The 16,692-nt window shown below is 31.7% G+C and overlaps 1 protein-coding gene across 1 annotated transcript; it reads left to right on the top strand.

Moving 5' to 3' along the window:
- Positions 1-1,130: 1,130 nt before the first annotated feature.
- LOC115994870 (probable 1-deoxy-D-xylulose-5-phosphate synthase, chloroplastic) lies at positions 1,131-9,757 on the top strand. The gene is made up of 10 exons (XM_031119179.1): positions 1,131-1,692; positions 3,988-4,107; positions 4,196-4,360; positions 4,595-4,745; positions 4,942-5,210; positions 6,133-6,415; positions 7,265-7,557; positions 7,746-8,024; positions 8,232-8,516; positions 9,136-9,757. The coding sequence occupies exons 1-10, from the start codon at positions 1,525-1,527 to the stop codon at positions 9,283-9,285; spliced, it is 2,163 nt and encodes a 720-aa protein (XP_030975039.1). The 5' UTR covers positions 1,131-1,524; the 3' UTR covers positions 9,286-9,757.
- Positions 9,758-16,692: the final 6,935 nt, after the last annotated feature.

The following is a 16,692-nucleotide window of genomic DNA, read 5'->3' on the forward strand; positions in this document are numbered from 1 at the left end:
TGAATAAAGAAGCTAATGAGAGAAAATTCCATTTGGAGAGATAAAACAAGTATAAAAATATCTAAATTTGTTACTTAGGTGAAACAGTTAAACATAAAATTGTATTAAACGGTTTTTTATTTCTTTTGCTATTACTTAGAATAATGGAAGTGAAAAAGATAGACAAGCACTTCAAATTAAAATAGTTAATTTTTTAAATATTTTAATTGGCAAAATTAAAATTGTGTGGCCTAATTTAAAATATGGTTTAAATTTAGGATTTTGTATTAAATTTCCTCCAAAATATATAAGTAACTAATCAGTACGAAATAAATTTAACAAAACATTATTTATCCATCTTTCATTTTTATTTAAATTCAAAATATAAAATTATAGTAATTATTAATATGTATTTATTATGATGGTACTGTAGTTGTATGAGGAGCTATTTATTTTACTATTTAAAGAAAAAATGCTATCCCAAGATTTTAATAAAAATAAATAAATGTTTAAAAAATATAATAGTAACATATGAAATTATGAGAATTAAACAATTTATGTGACATAATGTTAGAAATCAATTAAAAAGAATAAAGAAGTACTACGTCCAAAACATTTTAACAATACGTTAATAATAAATCATAAGTAATAATTTTTTATATATAAAATAATTCATATTGTAGGTACCAAGAATTTTTGTCTTTGGCTTTGGCTATTTGGCTTGATTGCCTTACCTTTACCTTAGCTTGAATTCTTAATCTCACATTGAAAAGATGACTTCCCTCTTTCTACCTTATAAGACATGAACCAATGAGGGAAGTCATCTTTCCAATGTGGGATTAAGAATTCAAGGCAAGGCAAAGGCAAAACAATCAGGCCAAATAGCCAAAGTCAAAAGCAAAAATTCTTGATACTTACACATATATAATAAATTATTATTAGTTTTGATTTAAATCAACCGTTTAAATTATTGGTAACAACTTATCATTTCTCAAAATAATATAATTTTTTTTTTTGAGAAAATATAATAATATAATTTGGTTTATATATTTTAGACATTTTCATTAAGGCTCAACAGCCTTGTAAAAAGTAAACGCAGCTAAAAATTTAAATCATACTTCCAACTTAAAAATAACTCTTTTTATTTATTAAAAAACCAAAAGAAAGCAGATCTTTTTATCTGTTTATTTTCTGGTATAGATCTCTCTGCAAGCAAAACATATACTAGGATTAGGATTTGGTTTTCTTTGAATCGGTCGCTCACAAGTCCCTTTGGTCATTTAGATATCTATTTTCAGCCGTTTGTAAGTTTCAATCAGACATTCTGTGCAACTCTTCCTTTGTCTTATCTTTCCATTCCATGTTTGGACAGACATTCTCAACCATCGTTAACTCCCGAGTATTTTACTTCATTCACACTCTTCATTTTTTTTTTTTTTATTACTTCTCAGTTCTAGTCCTGCAAGTGAGCTCTAGAATTTGTGATTTTTGGTAGAAAAGTTGAAATTGATCAATTTTGGAGAGTTGGGTCCTTGTTATTTCATTATGGGTACTGCTTCTGTTGGTTACCCATTTGGAATCACTGCCCATTCCCATGGAAAAATTGGTGCTTTGCCTCATAGCATGAACTGCTCAAGCTCTAGTTTCCCTCTTAATGTCGAAGTCTCAAGAGTTAATTTTTACCCTTGTTCTGGTTCTGCCATTACTTCTAAGGTATGCTGAACTTTCCTTTTTCTTTTTTTCATATGCTCTAATATTCTGTTTGGTTGCCAAGAAACTGAGTTAGAGAAGGAAAAGATTAGTTTGAGCATATATTGTTTTGTTACACTCATAATTGAAACTTTGTTGGAAACAAATTCTTGAAATGTGTTCGGGCTTGTTAGATTATCCTTGTGGTAACTGATGCGTTTAATTCTTCTTTTTGTTATGTTACAGAATCTATTATGACATGGGCGCGTGAAATGTCAAATTTGTTTGTTAGACAGTGACATTTTTTTATTGACCTGCTAGTAGGAACTCTTTTATTTAGTATCTGTTTTTTTTTTTTTTTCCTTAAAATAAGAAAGCTTTATGTGTGAATGAGAAAGTAGTTTCCAAAAAATTGTGTTGTACGGAGAATAAAACGAAGGGGAAAAAGTAAAATAAGGGTAGAAATAGCACTTAGAAACTAGAAGGCAGCAAAGTAAATTTACTCTTTAAAATTTCAAAAGGATATTTGGATCCGAGTGAAATTCTAGGATTTGGATCCGACCTGTCCTCTGCTTAAAATTGGAGAAAAAATTGATGGCATTGTCTGATATTTCATTTTTCTGCCAAATGATAGACAAATCCTTAACCCCAAAAATCACAACCAAGAACGCATTGGACCTAATACCTCATCTCAGAAGGGGAGAGATGCCACTTGACTCCAAAGGCCAGTTGTGAAATATAATCTAACATTGAACTAAGTGATGTTTTATTCTATTAGGTGGGTCAGTTGGGACGTTTAGGTAACATTATGAAAGTAAGGTTCCATAATTTAAATCTATGATCATTGGCTGGGAGAAAATGGGAATTTAAGCTAACATTTAATAAACCTTTTTTGATAAAGTAAAGAAGATCATTTCTAGATGTGATTGTATCCCACTATGCTGGTTGGCCATCTTCACTTCATGGTTTTGCAACCAATGGGGCTTCCCGACAAATAAATAATCATCTTAAACTTGTAAGATGATGTCTCTTATCAATTCTGAAGAATTTATGTAAACAGCAGCCCTTTGGTTCTCATGTTTGTTTGCCACAGATGTGCCCTGTAGTAGATAGCTTTTACTTCAACAATCATTTCTTTGAGCATGTACAAAGATGCCATCATAATCAGTTGTCACCAAGTTTCTCACACAAAACCTTTGAAATTAGACCATGAATGGCATCTGGTACCCTTCCTCTATTTGTTATTCTTCAATCAAATCACATATTACTCCCTCTGTCCCGAATTGTTGGTCCTCCATTCCATTTTGGGTAGTCCTCTTTGCAAAAGTTAATAAATAAATTCCTCTCTTACTCCTTACTTTATTTAAAAAGTCAATACCATTCTTTCGCTAGAGTTTAAATTAATGAGGACAGTTTTGGAAACTTGTACCTTTTTAACTAAAAGACAACGCTTTTGAATGATGATCCTTTAAAAATTTGAATTTTCTAAACAAGACCAACAATTTGGGACAGGCAGAATTAGTTAAAAAGATCATGACTGGCACCCTCCAATTATCAACCTATAAAAGTTTGGTTTAGCTGTGAAGTTGGTTCCTGGAATTCAAGAACATCTGAAATGCTATCCTTTGTGTCATGTCTTAGTACATGCTTTTCGAGGAAGCAACATTAACTTTCTTTAGACCTGTAACTACAACTGTTTGAAATCCACTTCTTTCTGCTTGTCTGAGTATGCAATTAGAGGACATGAATGCTTGCCCTTAATAAGGAATTTCCTGGTAGGCCCCTTGTTTAATATTAATGTTTCTTTTTTGAAAAAATAGACAACTTTTAATTAGGTTTGGCAGTTTTGCTACACAATTTGGTTGGATCATACATTCAGAAGTATTGTCTACTTAAAGCCTCAAGACCCCATATTCAACACAGCAAAGCCTTGATTTAAATATTTTGGGTTTGGTACCTGAAATTTGTTGCCATTCTACTCATTTTAGGATCGCACGTATTATGAAATTATGACCTTCATGTCTCATGTATCATGTCTGCAACCTTTATCCTTGTAACTAATTCAACTTCCACTATATTACATCTTGTACTTCTTTGTGAGCTAGACTGTTCCAATCTTATCCTCAATTATCTAATTCTACCTTTTCTTGAATGCTTTCCTTTCTAATTTTACCTATTGGTTGTCTTGGCACTCTTAAGCATTGTAAATACTGAGCTCACATATAGTTTGATCTTCATTGGTTATGATCCTTACAATTTGATAATCTATATGATCATTCAATGTTCAACTTTGTTATTATCTGATTTTTCTTGATGCAGGGACTTGTAAGTCCACTAGGTTCTTTACCTGATATTGATGATTTCTTCTGGGAGAAATTCTCAACGCCAATACTTGATGTGATTGAAAACCCAATCAACTTGAAGAATTTGTCTCCTAAGGTAGTTTAAAAGCATTGACACTCTTTTGGTTTATACGTATCATACTAAGCTCACAGCTTCTGTGCTCACTAAAGAGTTGTGTTTGCAGGAACTGAAACAATTAGCTGATGAAATTCGTTTGGAATTGTCTTCCATAATGTCAAGAACTCAAAAACCCTTTAGATCCAGTTTGGCAGTTGTGGAGCTGACAGTTGCAATACACTATGTTTTCCATGCTCCAATGGATAAGATACTGTGGGATGATGGAGCACAAGTAAGACCATAATCTATATTTCTTTCTGTGGGAGTGCGTGGTTGTTGGAGAGGAGGAGGGGGGGTGGTTTAGGGGGAGGAAGCACAGTGATTGCCTGTTAATATTCTATCTTATGTGAATGTTGTTAAAAAGCAAAATTGTGGATATAACTGAAATCAAAGCAATAGACATTGGCTATTTCACACCTTATCATTTATAAAGGAAAATCATTAATTCAATCTCTTTTGTTTGCAGACATATGCACATAAAATTCTTACAGGAAGGCGGCCCCTCATGCATACAATTCGAGAAAAGAATGGTCTTTCTGGTTTCACATCTCGATTTGAGAGTGATTATGATCCATTTGGTGCGGGGCATGGTTGCAACAGCATTTCTGCTGGGCTTGGTCATATTTACTTCCCTTCTAATAATTAAATCTCTTTTTTGGATGTTGATTTTGATTAATTTGTATGTTAGGCAGTTAAGTTATCAATGTGAGACTGTGACTGTTGAAGCTTTCTTATATGTATACTTTCTAAAACTTCATTAGCTCCACTTCAGTTTTGGAACTTTCAATTAAAATCAAATTTTTAATCTTCTAGGTATGGCAATTGCACGTGATATTAAAGGGAAGAGGGAACATATAGTTACTGTCATCAGCAATGGGACAACTATGGCAGGTCAGGTCTATGAGGCAATGAGTAATGTGGGCTATCTGGACTCAAATATGATAGTGATTTTAAATGACAGCCGTCACTCTTTACGCCCCAAGATTGAAAAGGGCCCCAGGACATCCATTAGTGCTCTATCTAGTTCTCTCAGTAGGCTCCAGTCAAGTAAATCCTTCCGGAAGTTCAGAGAAGTTGCTAAGGTATTTCTATGTTTCCCTTCTAATTGACTCTCAACCTTTGGAGGATTGGAAGATTTTAAACAATCAAACCTACATATTTTGTGACGTTAAATAGATATATGTTTTCAAAAAGAAAATCCTTTGGTGTGTGTGTCTGTATATATATATATATATATATATATATATTATATTTCTCGTCACTTGGACCCATGAGGTACACAGTAGGTGGTGACTGCCCCTGGGTCCCTTTCCTGCAACCAAAAAGATAAAATAAAGGAAAAATTCCTACTGAAAATGGGATTTGATTCTCTCTGGGTACTATCCCAAAAGACTTATTTAGCTAAGCCTGACACCATTTAATGGGGATGCTTTTTTTTTCTCTGTTCCATGATCATGATCTTGCGTATTTGTAACACTCTGATGTGGCAACTTTTGGTAGTGTTAAATTTCAGATTGGCAGATTTTTTACCTGCTCTTGATGAATGTATATGATGGTCCTTGTGATGTTTGAATATTACATGTGCTCCTGATACTAGCATCTCTATGCTATACGTGCCTTGGGCATAATATTTTTTTTCTTTGGCAGAACATGGTTAATGTCCAGATAATGGACTGTTTCATGGGCACATAGTACCATTCTTGTAAATTTGGGTATCTTGTCTAATATGGCTGAGGATGATTGGAGTCCAGATAGAACTTCAAAATTTCCTGTGAGCCTGAGGCAATCTTGGCGTAAGGGAATAATTTGAGTAATTATAAAATTATATGGGATGTGTTGGAGGCTTTCTGGTTAGAAATGCTTTATGAAAAACTTCATTTTTTATTTTGGAGGCTTTTGAAAATTTAAATGTTCTGCTGCAATAGTTAGCATGCATTGGTAGGCGAATGCATGAATTATCATTTGTATTCTTTTGCCATAAAAGTAACATTTGTTTCTAGTCAGGGTGTTACTAAAAGAATTGGGAGGAGGATGCATGAATTGGCAGCCAAACTTGATGAGTATGCACGTGGTATGATTGGTCCACTGGGATCAACTCTTTTTGAAGAGCTTGGGTTGTATTACATTGGCCCTGTTGATGGGCATAACATTGAAGACCTGATATGCGTTCTGCAAGAAGTAGCATCTCTGGATTCAATGGGTCCTGTGTTGGTTCATGTGATAACAGAGGAAAATCAGGGACCAGAAAATAATCAAAAGAGTGAAATAGCAGAGAAGCAACTTGAAGGTATGTTCAATTTGCTCTGTTCCCCTTGCTGGTGTTTGTTACAATAATCTATTTTTAATTTTCTGCATTAAGTCATGAGATTCACTCAGTCACTTGTGTTACATAGAGTAATAACTGAGCTTGGCATAGCTCACTTTGGTTTTGTTTTGCTTAGCTGGTGCTCATGCTTTTCTTTGGACTTAGGTGACATGGATGTGTTGTCCTAGAGCTAACGGTACTAACAAGTTTGTTCACACATATAAACCAAATTCTACTTTTATTTAAACATAGGATTAATCATCTACACTTCTGTAATCAACAGTGTTTTTTTTTGTGAAGATGGGGATCATTTAGTGAATTTAGTAGTCATGTAGTTAACCCGTCAGGATACAGCCTAGTGGTTGGAGGCTTGGGATGATTTGTAGACCCAGACATCTTGGGTTCGAGCCCTATTAGGAGTTTCCCTGAATTACCTAATACAAGGTTCTGGCAGGTGGGGTTGTGCATTTGTGGTTCACTCCCCAGGAGTGGGTCCACAGGGCCTGCCTTCGTAAGGTTCCACATCATTAAAAAAAAAAATACTGTCATGTAGCTGATGCCTACATTTTTAAAGTTTTAAATAGAAATCAAGTCAAATATAAACTGAACTACTCAGCTTCTCTCTGGCTTACACTTGGACTCAGGATTGGTCATATATTGAGTAATGAATAGCAGGCGCTAAACCACTCCCTTGTGTCAGCTATGCACAGCAGAGGGTTACTTTTTACATGTTGCTTTCCTCGCGTGACTTTTTCTTTATATACAGAACAAAAAAGTTATCCTCAGTTGGGCTTAACACTTTAATTGCTTTCCCTTTCTCTTGCCTTGCAGATTTAAGTAATAATGATTCGTTACCATCTAGTATCCACCCATTGACATATAGTGATTGCTTTGTGGAGGCTTTAGTTTTGGAGGCATTGAAGGATAAAGATATTGTGACAGTTCATGCGGGAATGCAAATGGAAACATCACTTCAACTATTTCAGGATAAATTTCCAGACAAGTTTTTTGACATGGGAATTGCTGAGCAACACGCAGTTACATTTTCTGCTGGTTTGTCCTGTGGTGGATTGAAGCCATTTTGTATAATCCCTTCCACCTTTCTACAAAGAGCTTATGATCAGGTTCTCTCCCTTCCCCTCTCTCTCTCTCTCTCTCTCTCTCTCTCTAAACTTTATCATATGGCTCCCCTTGTTTCACATAAAATTTCTTGTGGGGAAAACGTTTTCAGTGAAGTAATTTGTGTTGTTGCAAGCTTTGGGTGTTTGGCTTTAACATGTAAATGCATTCTTATTTTCCTTGTGTTGTTTAGGTGGTCCATGATGTAGATCGGCAGAGAATTCCGGTGCGATTTGTCATTACTAGTGCAGGACTTGTAGGATCTGATGGCCCAATGCAGTGTGGGGCATTTGATGTAACATTCATGTCATGCTTACCAAATATGATAGTCATGGCACCATCCAATGAGGATGAGCTTGTGCACATGGTGGCTACTGCAGCCCAAATTGATGATCAACCGGTGTGCTTCCGGTATCCTAGGGGGGCCATTGTACAGGCAGACTACTCTACATGCAGTGGGATTCCCATAGAGGTTATCTCCTGAACCCCATAAATTTTGGTTATATTACTTTGAAAATCGTTTCAATTAGTATTGCTTTGCAAGAGTTTATATTACCTATGATATACAAAAGTTAAAACTAATGACATGTTCATTATCTATTATTCTTATTGCATTCTTAGTGGTATTAAAAATTCATTTTCAATGCCCCTTGTGTGACAAAATTGTATTCTAGAGCAGATTGGAAAAGGGAAAGTTCTTGCAGAGGGTAAAGATGTTGCTTTGCTCGGGTATGGAGCAATGGTTCAGAATTGTCTTAAGGCTCGGTCCCTTCTTTCAAAGCTTGGTGTTGAGGTGACAGTGGCCGATGCAAGGTTCTGCAAGCCTCTAGACATTAAGCTTGTCAGACAGCTTTGCGAAAATCATGCATTTCTGATCACGGTTGAGGAAGGCTCTATTGGAGGATTTGGATCCCATGTTGCACAGTTCATTGCACTTGATGGAAAACTGGATGGAAGAACTAAGGTAACATTTTTAGTGACATAGATGATGATTAATTCATCTTCCTGGTGAGAGAAAGAGAGAAGTTGGGCCTTGGGTTAAGTTTTTCTTGGAGTTCATTTGGTAGAGAAAGGATATAGGTGGAGGGGGGGAGGGGGCAACTTGCTATCTACTGTCCGGATGAGAAACCTAGAGGTTTTAATTAGGAAAAAAAAAAAAAACTCCATCCCTATAATCTATTTTCTTTGTAATGATATTAAAAACTATTCATGCACAACAACAAACTTTTTGGATTGGCTATGAATCCTTAATATATTAGTCAAGGTTGGCCACACTTTAGAGACACATTTTTTATTTGGAGCAACCTAAGTAATTTCTGAATTCTATTTCCATTTATGGTTTGGTACAAAGATTAGAAAATACATATATGAAAGATATGTTTGTGTGCATTTATTTGTGGGTAGTTCCCTTGATGCTCTCTTTGGATCCGTATGGATAAATGGATGTAATCATAATTTCACTGCAATTTTTTTAATGCAATTGTAACATTAAAAATTCTTGTTTAAAATTAGTCATTATTACACTAATCACCCAAGTCTAATTTGTATTCTTTTCTTAAATTTTTATGAATCAACTTTTCAAGTGGCGTCCAATTGTGCTACCAGACAACTACATCGAGCATGCATCAGCAGATGAACAGCTCTCTCTGGCCGGGTTGACTGGACATCACATAGCTGCAACAGCACTAGGTTTGCTTGGCCGCAATCGTGAAGCCCTCCTCTTGATGTGCTAGAAAGCTGTACTTCTACTGTCCTTGTTGGAATTCTATGATAAATTTGAAGAACGACGCCTAGCAAAGGAAAAGAAGCATTGACGCTACTATGTTTTTTGGGTTTAGTAATCTTTTCCAATTTGTTAGTATGTATAACAATTATGCACCAAGTATTTAATTGTATAGTAACAATGTCATTATGGAGACTAGTTTGATATTTTAAAGTCAAGTCTTATAAATCACCAGCACAGCCCAGTCATGTCATGATCTCACAGGGCATGGAACTTCTATTCTTTTGGCTACAGAATGTTTTAAGGGGATTTACAGTCCCCGGAATTCGAACCCAGACTCTTCCGATGGAACAGAAGCTGAGAAGCAAAGATAGACAATTGACGGTCAAAACATGAAACTGTTGGTTAATTAATCATCAGAAATTAGATACATGTCTCTTGGGTTGAGATTAAGTGCAATACATCACATGCAATTGCTTTCATTGATTGAGATTGAGAGTTAAAAAAAGACAAGTTTTAGCTTCCGTTTGGATACAGATTATAAATAAAAATTATTTCATTATTCAGTTTATTTTTGCTATTATTCATAGGTCATACTGTACTTTTTGGTACTATTCATGAGTTTCACTGTACTATTTTCATTAATTTTTACTTTTATTTACAGTACTTTTAGTAATAAGTTTTCAGTTTCAGCAAAATAAACGATATCCAAATAGACCTTAATCTCGAACCCTTAAATGAAAAAAGTTAAAAAGTGAAGAAAAAAAATATGGAGGAATGGGAGTAATCGCACATGATAATAGGATTTTGGCTTCTCTCTTGTGCTTTTGTACATTAGAGGTGACATGGGTACATGTCCTAAATCGGTCATGTGTTAGTCCTATGTCCAGTCCTATACTCTTGTGCATGGGATAAACGCCTCACCCTTAATAAGAAAGATGTAATTTTCACATGAAAAAAGGGAAGCAGAATGGTAAATTCAAGTGCACCTAATTACATCCTTGACAACAGGAAATCAACAATCTCAACAAAGAATCATCTTAAGAGAGAGAATTAGCGAATTCAACCAAAATTGATCATGTTAATTGCATAACCAATGATGGGGTAGCACAAGATTGAATTAGGAATAGGCTTTGGTGCAATGCACTTACCAAACTTATAGTATTATTTTACACAATGGTGGGACTAGGACTTTTTGTTTGGGAGACTGAATTATGGTAAATTTAAAACACATTCATACGCAATTAACTATATAAATCTTAATTTTCTAATAAAAGAGTATGTCATAAGTTATAAATATATTTTAAATAAGATTATTAACTTTAATATATAAGATTAAAAAGAACTTACTACTAGTATTTTAATGATAAATAAAAGTTGTCTCGTTTGTTAGGGATGTACAAAAAATATTCAAAAAAAGAAAAAAGAAAAAAAGAATTAACACTTTTTTGATAAGTCAAAACTAATATATAATCCTCATGGACATAAGAAAATAAAAGAGTAAGACTTATGTACAGTACTTAGGTGCTATTCTTTAGATTCTCCTTTTAAAATTCTACTATGTGAATTTTTTTTCTCATAGGAATGAAGTCTATTTTTTAATTATCTAAATGGCTGAATCTTAAAAGGGGGAACCTAAGGAATAACAACTAAAATATTGTACCTAAGTTTTTTCCAAAATAAAAACTAGTGATAAAATGAATGGTTAAGCATAAGGGTTGATTTGTTTTTGTTAAAAACTTTCTTTTTTGAAGGGAACATGCTATTGAAGCTAATTTTTTTTTTTAATATTTTTTATATTTTAGGTCCATTGGTTCATTTAGCCAATATTCTCTATCTTTTTGTTTGCTCAAAATTTTGAGAGGCCAACTGTTCAAGATCATCAAACTCTTCTTGAGTTTCTGGATTACGCTGATATATAAATGGATACATAACCATATATATTATTATCAGTTAATCATAACTACAATATTAACATTATATATAGAATGGGTCTTCAATAATTCAATAATATTAGATCTTATAACCATCTCCCCCACCCAATCCCCCCCAGCCCCCATAAAAAATAAAAAAACACCTTTGCATTTTCATAACTGACTTGTGAAAATGATTTACTACCAACACATGATTGTTTAAACAAATCCATTTTATAAATAGACAAAACACTTAATCCATTTTAAACCAATACATCAACAGCGCTAATCTCCTTAGGCTTATTTCAAAGTAATGTTTTACTATCGTCTTTGTATGCTCTAAATTTTATTGAAAAAGTAGCTCGCCATTTCCTATACCTCTCTTGGACAATAGTATAAATCTTATCCCATGCAAAATCATTATCCTCTGATCTCCATCCATTCTAATAACATTTAAATTATATTATGTACATAAGCCTTATACAATTTAAAAAAATATGTATTAAAAAGCTTTAATTTAATGCGTGGAGTCTATACTCTATACATACCAAAATTTTATCTTTCATGAAATTTTTATTCTCATGTGGTAAATCTAACCACTTTTCACACCACCAACTTGGCAATGTTGTTCATTTGAAACTTCATTTCTTCGATGAAAGAGCAACGATTGATGTCAATAGGCCATCAAACTTTGTTGAAAACGTAATCGACAACTTGCCATCATTACTCCCACTAACTTTCTTCGCCACCTTTAGTCCTTTTAGAGTTCCTTAACCCCATGTATTGAATCAATACAATAATGAGAAAATGAAAACTCTAATTAACATATGCTATGAATAGAAATTTTAGAAAATGGGCATGTAGGTTGTAATGTAGATGATTCCCCTGATGGCTTAGGCTATACTTGGGATGGAACTATGCTAGACGGTGGTGGCATCCCTTGGTAATCGTGTAGACTGTAGATGGAACAATGCTTGAACGTGGCGACATACTTTGTTGCTGATGTGAGGACAAGTTAGAAGACTAGAGAATACCATCTATGTATGTCATTGAGATCAATAGAGCCATCCAAAATATAGACACCTAAAATTAAAAAATTTACAACCATACAAGTGATAGAGATGAAAGCAAATACCTACAATAAATACATTGACAGTACGTAGCTTGATGATATGAAAATATTACATAAAGTTATTATAGTGAACTATTTGAACCCTATTTAAAAAACTATTAACCCATTTGATTTTAGCTCATATCATGATGATCATCTTAATAAGTTATGAGTGCTAAGAAAGGCACACCAAAGTGAGTTTGGATTATCTTTAGACATTCAAACATGTTCAAAGAATAAAGACTTTGAAATTCGAGCATCTTTAACATATATGGTCTAAAATTGACTTTAAAACTTTAAATATATGCTCAATTTTACTATTATTATTATTTTTTAGTAGAAATAATAGAATATTGATCTTATAACAAATCATTTTTTGGTGTAGGTGTAGTTCAAACCCTAGATTTCTTATTTAAGGAAAAAAAAAAAAAAAAACTTTACCAGTTGAATTAATTGGAATAATGTGCTCAAGTTTATATTTGACAAAAAAATTATTTGTTTATAAGTTCGTAATTATAAAAAAATAAAAAATAAATAAATAAAAAAGTCATGTTTATGCTTATGTTGATGTTCACATTTGTGTTATTGTTTGTCATGTCTTTAATTAAATGTTAAATTAAAAACTCTCTCTCTCTCTGGATAATTCAATAATTGAGGAAAAAAAGATTTAAACCTTAGAAGTCTTTGTTAGCAACACCAAGAGGTGCCAACCCTTTCAAATGTCTTAAACTATATATTATATAAACAATAAGTTAGAAATCAAGAGGTTGTTTCAAAAAAGACAATAAAAATAAAGTATGCATGTTTGAAAATTTTATATATAAAAAAAATAATATTAAATTAAAAAAAAAAAAAATTTAAGCAAGTAGTTGACGTATATTTGATTTTTTGAATCTAAAGATTATTTTGATTAAAATATAATATTTGATAATCAGTACGTCTTAATAGTTGTTGGAGAAATTGCCGTCAATTATGATAAAACTGTCTAGCCCTAAGCCAACAAGATTAGATTCAACGCTGCAAAACTTTAATTAAAGTTTTTAATGTTCTTGGTAATAATAAATACATTAACCCCTTCCGTTCCAATTTATTTGTCATTTTTGAAAAGTCAAACTTTTTAAGAGAACATTATTTATTGTCTTGTCTGCCATATAAAAATGTATAAGTTTACAAAACTACTCTTAAATAAATTTATCAGTTTTTTTAAAAAGAGTTATTCTTAATGAGGCAATTAAAAAGGTGCCTCAATTAAATTGATTTTTTTAAATATTAGGTAGTTTTCTTTTCAAATAGTTTTGAAAATAAAGTAGGGGTATAATAGGAACATTAGTAAACTAATAATTTTTTATTTTTAGAAACAGTACAATATTTTAAGACATCCTAAAATGGAATAGAGGACAAACAAACTGGGATGGAGGTAGAATTAATTTCTCAAATATATGATGATAATGGAATTGAACTAAGAATGATCTAAATAAAATATTATAGTGATTTGATGAAAACTACAAAGCGATTATTATAGGGACCAACTCAAGTTGGACCCCATACTAAAACAAAGTTAATAGATTGAGTTGAAAATTATATCAATCATTTGGAAAGAAAAGCCGTAGAAAATCTGCCTAATGGAAGAGGGGAAAAAAAATGAAGATTACAATAAGTAAGCAACCAATGTTATACTTTTTGAGTAGAAAATTTTTCAAATTCTAAAAATTTGGAATCTTAAATTAAAGGGGGAAAAAGTATAAACAGTCTAATAAATTCAAATTTTAATGAAAAAAATCATATATACTTGTATCTAAATTTTAGAAAGAAAAAAAAATATATATATATATATATATATATTGATATGTTCAAAATATAATGAAAACATATATTTTTAATGTTTATGATATTTTGATTTAAATTTTATATTTGAAAGATATTCTTAATTTTATATATTTGCAATTTTCATATTTTTTAGAAATAATATATGAAAATTAATAGTAAGATAAAAAAATAAAAATAAAACATTTAAACACATACATTAATACGAACTTACTTGAAATATTCACATTGAATACTCCAATTCTCCATTGTTATGTTCTCAAAATAACTTCCTTGAGAAGACCAAATTTTTTCATATTGTGTGCCCTAGAATTAAAGAAAACTCTCATTGTTTTCTTTGCTCTCGTACAAATCATGCTACACTATTTTTCTTCACTCTCCATCTCTCATGGATTACATCGTACTCTTTTTCTTTTCTCATCAAAATAAGCCTCACAAATTCTCTTTAATTTGTGTTTTTTACAAAAATCTTACCCAAAACATGTTGAGTAGTGTTCGAAAAATCCCTTCTAGTGATTTGGTCTGAGGTAGGTTTAGGTGAATTTTAGTCTAAAATAGAAAAATGAATTTCTAACAAAAATTAACTTATTAAACTCTATTGAATTTTTGTGAATGCTCTAAGGAAGTAATTTTTGTATTAAATCTATCAAGTCATTTACAATATTGCCTTTATATGAGGTTTTAATTTCTATTTTTACTAATTTGATAATTAATACTAATTGTTTATTTATTTAATAAAGAATTGACTGTCTTTTATACCAAAGATAATAATTCAACTTTTCTTCTTCATCAAAATTTAGGAGATAATAGATTTTAAAACATTTTGCTTGGTTGAAGGAGTTTTTGTTCACCAGTGTAGTTCTCTTTAGAAAATGATCATATCTATTTCAATCAAAATAAAAAGAGTCCATTTCTATACATATTCAGATTAAATATTACAAATCTAAGGTTTAAAGAATTTCACATTATTTACAAAATTTAATGACGTAAAACTCTATACACAATTAGATCCAAGAAATAAAATCTAAACTTTAAACCTAAGGAAATCCTATTCCATTTTCTAATTCCCCTTTTTTTCTTTTTCTTTTTTTTCTTTTTTTAAGGAAGACAGAGTCTCTCTCAACTGAGATAATGTCATAGTACGAAAAAAGAGAGTAACATGGTCTATTAACAAAACTAGTCGCTAACCCGTGCAATGCACGGGAAATGTATTGAGTACAATATATAATTTAATCTTTGTTTATTTTACTACAACACCAAAATTGAATTTGTAAAATAAAATCATATAGCTAAAACATTTGTCAACAACTATACGTTTCAGACATTTATTAAACTATATTATTATTATTATTATCAACTTAACAATATTTTAATATATGATACCAACATGCTTCAAGAAAATGTCCAACACTGAAAACAATTTCGAAAACAAACTCAACAAAACAGTTTGATGAATAAATATATTACAATCTATAATATAAGCCAAGAAATAAACTTTGAAACCAACATGAACAAAATCCATATCAAACAAAACCATTTCGATCATTAAGAATATGACTCACTAAAGTCATGAAAAACACAGGATTCATTACCAAAAAAAAAAAAAAACATCTTTAGTCTTTATAGATTTTGCCTAAGTACCCAGATACAATGACACATACTCACACAAAAAGAGACATAAACACGGACAATTAAAGAAAAAATAAGAAAAACAAAAGAGACGTAAACACGGACAATAAAAGAAAAAATATAGGAAAAAAAAGTTAGGAATAGAAATATAAGATAAAGATGGGTTACCCTCAAAAAGAATAATCCATGGATATTCATTGAAATCTTCTAGATAATTTCTGATAATAGAAAAAATAAAACTCAAAAGTTATGATGTTAAAACTTCCAAAAGGCTAAAAAAAAAAAAATTTTTAAATCAGAAGATTCAAAGTTTCAAAAGTATTGAAATAAAACATATATATATATATATATATAATTACGCAATAGAGAAATACAATAGAAAAAAGGGAATCCATGATTATAGCTTTTCCACTTATGTATTGGACTCCTCTCCTTCTTCGGTCAATGCATCAAGGTTAGGGTTATTTGATTTGTTCAATAAAAATTTGAAAATTTAATTAAAAGATTCAAGCCCAGCAATTAAATAAACAAAATAACAATTGATAAACTTATAAGAAAAAGCAACAAATCTATAATTTTTATTGAACAAATCAAATAACCCTAACCTTGATGCATTGACCGAAGAAGGAGAGAAGTCCAATACATAAGTGGAATATGTGAATTGTGAAGCATGAGCCGCCCTCAAAAAAAATCTTGAAGAAAAATAAGTTTTAAGGAGAAAATTGTGTTGCGGCAAAAATAAGTTTTTGGGGCTTAGGTTTTCTACGCAAGCAATTCTTAAATAGGAGAGAGTAGAGACAGTGGGAGAGTGTCCTTATTTGGCTAGAAGTCTAATTTGCATTGGAAAAGGAAAACAGTGATGAGGTGGAAAATTTAATTTAATTTAAATTTAATTTAAATATTGTGCTGACGTAGAAAATTATGGGAGCTTCAAAAGTTT

The sequence above is a fragment of the Quercus lobata genome, chromosome 6 (assembly GCF_001633185.2).
Source record: "Quercus lobata isolate SW786 chromosome 6, ValleyOak3.0 Primary Assembly, whole genome shotgun sequence".
Taxonomy (NCBI): Eukaryota; Viridiplantae; Streptophyta; class Magnoliopsida; order Fagales; family Fagaceae; genus Quercus; species Quercus lobata.